The sequence below is a fragment of the Propithecus coquereli genome, unplaced genomic scaffold, assembly GCF_000956105.1.
Source record: "Propithecus coquereli isolate 6110/MARCELLA unplaced genomic scaffold, Pcoq_1.0 Scaffold62, whole genome shotgun sequence".
Classification (NCBI taxonomy): domain Eukaryota; kingdom Metazoa; phylum Chordata; class Mammalia; order Primates; family Indriidae; genus Propithecus; species Propithecus coquereli.
Genome location: NW_012152174.1, coordinates 4,198,279 through 4,206,515, shown reverse-complemented (window position 1 = coordinate 4,206,515; position 8,237 = coordinate 4,198,279). Strand labels below are relative to the sequence as shown.

At 37.0% G+C, this 8,237-nt stretch overlaps 1 protein-coding gene across 1 annotated transcript; it reads left to right on the top strand.

Moving 5' to 3' along the window:
- Window positions 1-7,015: 7,015 nt before the first annotated feature.
- On the top strand, window positions 7,016-7,994 carry TICAM2 (toll-like receptor adaptor molecule 2). Its single transcript, XM_012659547.1, has one exon. The coding sequence runs from the start codon at window positions 7,074-7,076 to the stop codon at window positions 7,782-7,784; it is 711 nt and encodes a 236-aa protein (XP_012515001.1). The 5' UTR covers window positions 7,016-7,073; the 3' UTR covers window positions 7,785-7,994.
- Window positions 7,995-8,237: the final 243 nt, after the last annotated feature.

Genomic DNA, 8,237 nt, shown 5'->3' with positions numbered 1-8,237 from the left:
GGCACAAGCTTGGGAGGCATCCCTGACTCGTCCCGCTCTGTCACTCCCCATTACCTCCTACATATTTTTGTCTCCACTATCATTTCGTCAGTTCAGGGCCCTGCTTTCTCACCTAGATTATTGCAACAGCCTCTTAACTGATTGTTCTCCCAGTCCAGAGTCTTATAGTCCTATAGCCTAGTCTCTTTACTATGACTATTTTAACCTAAAACAAGGCAGATCATATCACCCTCCTCCTTAACACCTACCGGGGACTATCTGCCAACATGATCAAAGCCGAAGTCCTGAGCATAATATATTAGGTCCGTTATGGTCCTTTAATCCTGTTTGCCTTTCCATCCTTATCTCTTACTATCCCCGCCTCTTCTACCCCCACACACATGGACTTGAGCCATGTAAATGTCGAGTGCAAAATGATCCTAACATACAGCACTTTGCCCTTTGGTACCTTAGTGTTTTGGCAAATGCTGCTCCCACTGCCTGGAAAACATCCACCTCTCTCCATCTTGCTAATGGGAAGTGTTCCCTGCTGCAGGTGGCCCTCCTGAGTGCTTTTGTGGCTCCTGATATTTTGAATAAAGCACTAGTGCAGTGAGCCCTAATTATCTGTCTAATTGTCTTGGCTTCACATTTCTAAAACCTAGCAGGTCTTGGTGCAGAGGAAGTTTCCAACAAAACTTATTAATAACAATAAACATTTATTATTTGAACAAGAAATCTTGATTTTACATATATTTGCCACAAGATGGTGCTGTTCAGGTAAGAAAGAAAAAGGCTCTCTACGGCTGAAGGATTCAAGTATTAGATGCTGTAATTTTAAATGTGTTAAATTTTTAACACTGCTACATTCACTGGTCATTTCTCATTCCCCATCCTACTTCGCTAGTCATAAGCATTTGAAGTCAATGAAGCGCTCCCTTTCTCTTAACTGTGTTCTTCCCTTAGCATCTGGAGTACCACACTCTTCCGGTTTTCCTCCAACCTTCCTGACAAGTCCTTTTCTGCCTCCGTTGCTGGTCCTTCCTGTTCTTGACCTCCATAATGTTGGAGCGCCCTAGGGCTCAGCCCTTGGACCACTTCCTTTTTCTATCTATACTCCCTTAAAACCCTTTAGGTTTCAGATACAATCTCTACAAAGATAAATGCCAAATATACATCTCCTGGCTGGACCTTTCCCCCAAACTCCAGATTCAATACCTACTCAACATCATCAGCAAATCCTCTCAGTTCTGCTTTTAAATATATCCCAAAGCCAGCCACTGCTCACCGTGGTGCAAGCTACCACCATTTTTCTACTGGGTTTCTGCAACAGATGCCTAACTGGTGTTCCTGCTTCCACCCTTGTTTCCCTTCCTTCTCAATGCAACAGCCAGGGTGATCCTATGAAAACTAGTCAGATCATGTCACCCTTCTGCTCAAAACCCTCCCCTGGCTTCTCTCATTTATCTCCTACGCTACTCTTTGCTAGCGGGAGCCCCGCTGCGCCCCCTGCCGCCCATTGTACCTCAAACACCTCTGACATTCTCCATTCTGTCAGGGCCCGTGTTTTGGGCTTCTCTTGCCCGGGTGCTCTTTCTCTAGAGAGCCGCGTGGATTACTTCCTCCCTTCATTGATATCTTTATTCAAATGTCATTCCTTATTCCCTAACAAGCTTATTTAAAAATAAACAAAATTTTCATCCAATAATTCTTATTAACATTTTCTGCTTTATTTTTTCCATAACACTTAATACCTCCTCATATACTGTATTAGTGCGTGTATACATAGATATATAATTAGTATACACTATGTAAGATACATATTTCCTTTTATATTTCCTTTTATATTTTCCTTTTATATTTTCCATGAGAGCAAGGACATTTTTCTGCTGTGTTCAGAAAAATACCTGAAGTTCTGCTGAACTTCAGCTTCTAGAACTCTGTAGATGATCAATACATATTTGTTGAATGAATGAATTCAAATGGTGCCTGTTTATCAACTAGATGCTTTTCTTTCACTCCTAAGAAAAATAGGCTACCTTTTTAGGTCCTCGTTTGCATTTTTTAGATCTAACCTCAGCATGTATTCAAATTATAAAACCTCACTCAGTGGAATTGGTAGGATGGAACAAAGTGTCAGTGAGAGAGCATCTGAATTTTGGAATTCAGGAGAGCCACAGTAGAACGCAGCTATGTAAGTAACATGGATTTTAAAAATAAAGGACAAATTATTCACAATGTCATACAATGAATGAATGCTACAAATGAGAGAAATACCTCCTAAGCAATTCTAAAGGAATGCTATCACTATAAATCAGTTTTTATTCTCTGGATATTAAAATAAATGGAATCATGAAATATGCACTCTTTTTTGAGGGGGGGTCTGGCTTCCTTCACACAACATAATTATTTTGAGACTCATCCATATCATTGCATACATCAATAGTTCATTCTTTTTTAGTGCTGAGTAGTATTACATGATATGGATATACCATAATTTTTTCTCCATTCACCTCTTGATGGACATTTTTTTGTCTTCTTTATTCTCTGTAAACTGGCAATTATGTCTAAAGACTTGACTAGAGTCAGATAAAACATTTTTGGGAAGAATACTTCGTATATTACACTGCTTATATCGTATCAAATTACATCAGGAGGCACATAATGTCTAGTTGTGCCAGCAGCACTTAGACTGATCATCTGAGTTAGGATGGTAAATCATTATATCTTGAATCTTTTTGTTAAATTCATTGAATTTTCTATTTCAGGTGTGTCAGTTTCCATTACATTGGTAGCTTTTTATCTCCATAGCTATATCTTTTTCCAAATTTCTTTATTTTCATTGTCTTTTTTTCTTTCCATATTCTGTGATTTTTCTCAAGCCTTTCTACCACATTTAATTGATTTGGCTTTGAGTCATGTTTATTCCTTTCTTCACTGTTTCTATTTTTTTCTAATAATGTTTAGAACTTTGATTTGTGTATGGTCTCCCTTTTTATCTAATTCTGCTATCTTATCTCATCTTTGATATTTTTGTTTCATTGATTATGTATTCTCTTTAGTGCCTCATAGAGGAATGTTACTCAAAGTGTTTGCCCATTATAATTTAAGAAGCATGCACCAGAATGTAAACCATGCTACTTCCTTCACTGAGAGTGTCTTGCTATTAAAAAAAAAAAAATGTCAGCTGAACTAAATAGCATTCTTGCTGATATAGTTGATTTATGTTCTGGCACAATCTGCTTATCTTTTCATAGACTGGTAACAGTTCAGAGACTGGCAATGTGTTCATGGACTATACTTTGAGTATCACCATCTTAGAATATAAATATTTGTTATATAAATTATTCTTTAGTTTCTTTGATATGTATTTAATAATAAAAATAGTTGCTAATGTTTATTGAACACTTACTATGTGCAAGGCACTAAGCCCTTTTGATCTTCATAAAAACCCTAAAGGTAGGTATTATAATTATTTTACAGATGTTGAAATCAAAGTACAAACATATTGAGTAACTTGTACAAAGTCACACAGTCATTTTATAGCAGGACTGGAATTTATACTCAGGTAGTCTGATTCCAGAGCACATAGTCTTAATGAAAATGGAATTTGCCTTTTGTATGCTGTGATTCTTCTGATATTATATTTCCTGTAATATTTTTGCATACATGACATAGCATATTTGCCATATTGTTCTTTTCACTCCTCTCCTATTTAATGTTGGGAATTCTGTTGGGGTCCTCTTTTGCTTAGATATAAAGTGGATAAATTCTGGACTCTCCTTCCTTCTTAGCTCAGACCTGTTGATCTTCCCTTCAGAACTTCAGTTCAAGGGCTCCATTCTGATTAGTTATATTTTTTTCACATTTCTGTTGCCTGAAGGGATGGGTGTGATTAGCTCTGTTGGGCCTTGGTCAATAGCAATTGGTAGCTTTGGTTTTACCTGTTTTCTGGGACAAGGAATGGAGTTGGGGTGTCATTCTATCAAGTGAAAAGCAAAAATAAAATGGCTCAGCCCTACAGAGGACAATTTGACCAAGTCTGTCACTATTGTCTTTTGTCATAGAAATTCCATTTGGGGGAATTATTCTACAGATAAACTTGCACACCTATGAAATGACTTTTGTACAAAGTTTTTCATTGCAGCATTGTAATAGTAGTAGACTGGAAACAACTCACATATCCAAGAACAGGGAATGATTATGATATTTCCACATGCAGGAAGATTGTGTAGTTGTAAATAAGAGGAAGTTCTCCATATGCTAATATGCAAAACTCTGAAGATATAATATTAAGGGAAAAAGCAAAGTATATCAATGTTTATTTACTGCTATTTGGCACATATATGGCATATGTGTGTGTGTGTGTGTGTGTGTGTGTGTGTGTGTGTATATGAATGATGTTATCCTTTTTGAAAAATGGGAGGAAAAGTAAGAATATATATTCATAAATAAACAGTGGAAGGATATAGGAGAAACTAATAAAGTTGGTCACCAGTAGGAAGCCGTAGGGGTAAGTAACAGGATGGATGGGGACGAGGGTAGGAGTGAGACTTTTCAGTATAAACCTTTTCAAAGTCATGATGCGTTTCAACTACTACATTTTGTTAAAATAAATGAAAGATGTATATACATACACATTTTAATTTCTGTGAACAGTGAGTGATCTCATGTGCCTCTCCCTGGCTGCCTCCCTCACTCTCCTCCCATTTAGCTTTGGTGCAGGAGGTGAAACTTAAGTGTTTTAAGCCTGTGCTAACTGTCCCTATGGAGGAAGAGGGCTTTCCAGGAGGCTTTCCAGGATTCTTTTGCCAACCTTCTCCCTCTATCCTTCAGCACTCCATGCCTTTCTTCTGTTCTAGCAGAGCCCTCTTTACTGGCGCAGTTAATTGGCACACACACAGTGAGCACAGTCGGGTCCTCTGACTTCCTCCCAGCCCAGGGAACCACAGTGATGAGTCCTGACCACCTCCCTCGGTCTGAATCACAGTGGTGGTAAGAGCAGCACATGGCTTTCCACATCTTTTTCCCTTGGCAGTTTCCTTACTTCCTCCCTCCAAATCAGGAGGCCATAGTGAAGTTTTCCAGACGTCACTAACTTTATTTCGGTGGATAAGGCTGCTTGGAAGTTGGAACAGCACATCATAGATTTCTGAAGGCTTTTGTTCTTTTTTGCTGACTAGTATTTAAGAAAAATAAGTCAAAGTTGTAATTCTTTTGTTTTTTGTTTGTTTGTTTTTATGTCAAAAGATTTTGTGATCTGGCTTGACACACCATTTTACCCTAGAAGTTTTTGATACTCTTCACAAATATCTGTTAAATATTCCTTTTTGAATATCTGTTGAATATTCCTTCAAGTGTACTTGTTTGCACCAGCTATTGATTAAGATAATGATGTTAATTGGTATAATAAAACTATTTCAACAATAAATGTAGATCATTTTAATTGACACAGTAAACAGATGCCTAGAATGGTCTAACAATTGTTTTCTTATGCAGGGGAAGCTTCTTTCTGCAACTTTGCATAGCAAAACCTTTGCACATAATGCAATAATAAAAGTCAGCAGTGAATCTTAACCAATGAAGAGTCCCAGTTAATTTGGTTTTATTATTTTGGATATGTGTATGTCATATTTTACAGTTAGAATAACATTTGGTAACTATCACAATATACCGTGGAGCCAGAACCTAAAGTACAGACATAGCGAATGACACTGGTCAGCGATTTCTTCACTAGGCAGAGACAGCTGCAAACTTTTTTATTCCTTGTATACATTAGAATGAAATTTTCTATGCATTTTTCCTTATCTTTTCTTCCCATTACAGTTTTTACCACTTTTGTTGCATGATTTCTTCTAAACCTAAATTATTTAGACATATATAGCCATGTTATTCATGTCATTATGAATGCAATTATAATTTCTTCTTGGATTCTGTTCTTTGCCCATAAACAATAAATAAAAATGCTCTAGATGATAGCCTGTGGACCATATTTGAAAATACGGAACCTATATTTATCTATTCTAAATTTTCTGTCTTTTGATAAAAGAATCCCCCTTAAAACTTCCTACTTGGCAGTGTATTATTAGCAACAATGCCAACATTTTCTGAAGAGTTTTTTAAATTAGATTCACATGGAATACTTTTCTTTCATGCCTGATCTAATTCTTCCACTCTGAATTTAGAATTTTTTTAAAGCAGAAGAATGAGCCTAGACTGTAATCATTCTTTGTTGATTTCATGGGAGAAAATCTCAAGTCATTGTTTCTAGACTTCACTTACAAACCAGGATGTTAATTTTTCCCTGGGTAAATAAATATATTTTCTTCAATGTTTCCAGGATTAGTTGGAAAAAGATATCCCTTACTTTTCACACATCCTTCTTATAATTTTTCTCCATCAACTTACTATCACAGCAATGCCTGACCCCAAACAAACAAAAAAGCTCTGAATCAGAGACTCCTGGACATCATTTCATTTGACATTTTAGATCTTCTGTTTATGCTGAGTCAGTAAAGATGCTGCCAGACATCTTTAGGATATTTTTGTTTGATACTGAAATAAATTTATATTTAATATTTAAATATTCTGTTTCTTTAGATTTTCCTGTTTTTAGTCTACATTGTAATTTGATAATAGAGAAATTGGATTTAAACTCCATATGGATAGAATGATATGTTACCTTTTCACTAAAATACCAAAGTCATTTATCTTAATCTGGAGGTTTATAGTGCCACTTAAAATTTTTTTAATATCATTTAAAATTTCTAAATGTCACCTGTTATATACAACTGGACCCTCTGTTTAACTCACCCTTGACTGCCTATGGTAGCCCTTATGAAGCTCACAAAAGACTAGTAGTTTATTTTCCCAATTATCTGTTTGTCATTTACTTCTTTTTTTTTCTTTGTCATTTACTTCTTAGTATTAAAAGTATATTGAAATATTTTTGCGCTTTCCAGGTTGAATGAAAGTTTGTATTTTTAATGTTTTGATTAAATTTACAATATTCTGTTTTGTTATTTCTTTTTTCAGATTGAAAAGAAATGCTGAGAAATACATAAAGCTTTCCTGTTCTGCCTCGGATATTTACAATGGGTATCGGGAAGTCTAAAATAGATTCCTGCCCACTTTCTCTCTCATGGGGTAAAAGCCACAGCGTGGATGCACGTCAAGGACATAATGAGTCAGCTTCCAAGAACTCCGAGGATATCTCCCTGTGTGATGTTGCTGAGCGTGGCAAGACAACAGAGGAGCCCCCAGGGAAGCAGGAGGGGGCTGAGAGAGTGGCAGAGATGCCTGAAGAAGATGCTGAGGAGGAGGAGGTGTTCCTCAAATTTGTGATACTGCATGCTGAAGATGACACGGGTGAAGCCCTCAGAGTCCAGAGTCTGCTACAAAATGACTTCGGTATCAAACCAGGAATAATCTTTGCTGAGATGCCCTGTGGCAGACAGCATTTACAGAATTTAGATGATGCTGTCAATGGGTCTGCATGGACAATCTTATTATTGACTGAAAACTTTTTAAGAGATACCTGGTGTAATTTCCAGTTCTACACATCCCTAATGAACTCCGTTAACAGGCAGCACAAGTACAACTCAGTTATACCCATGCGGCCCCTGAACAATCCCCTTCCCCGGGAAAGGACTCCCTTTGCTCTCCAAACCATCAATGCCTTAGAGGAGGAAAGTCGTGGCTTTCCTACACAGGTAGAAAGAATTTTTCAGGAGTCTGTGTATAAGACACAACAAACTATATGGAAAGAGACAAGAAATGTGGTGCAAAGACAATTTATTGCCTGAAATGAAACATACAGTGCATGGCTGGCTCCTGTTTCACAAACCTAATGATTGATCTTCACTTAAGAAAGCAATTTCTAGGAATTGTTTAAATGAAAGAGAGCCTTAGCCTTCCAGAGAGCTGTGGAACACAAGAAAGGTAAATCTCTGCAGGACAATCTGTAGAATCATGGTAGTTTTTGATGTTTCAGTAAACTCAAGATTTTCAGAGTTTCAAGAACTTTTCTCTCAGGATTTTCCTAGTTCGTGGATATGGCAAAGGAATTCTCAATTCATATTCCTTGTATTGAACCTTGAACGAAAACTTGTATGACAGACATTTTAAAAGTGTGACACTTTTATTCTCTGAATTTTTTTCTCAAATGACATGCAGAAGAAATGGCCCCAAGAGATCTGACTACACTCTGTCACGAGGCACCTCTCATGAATGTTGTAATAAAGCACTCTGGGTACCGT

Excerpts from the sequence above, each read along its gene's own strand:
- TICAM2 (XM_012659547.1), top strand. The coding sequence starts at position 7,074 with ATGGGTATCGGGAAGTCTAAAATAGATTCCTGCCCACTTTCTCTCTCA.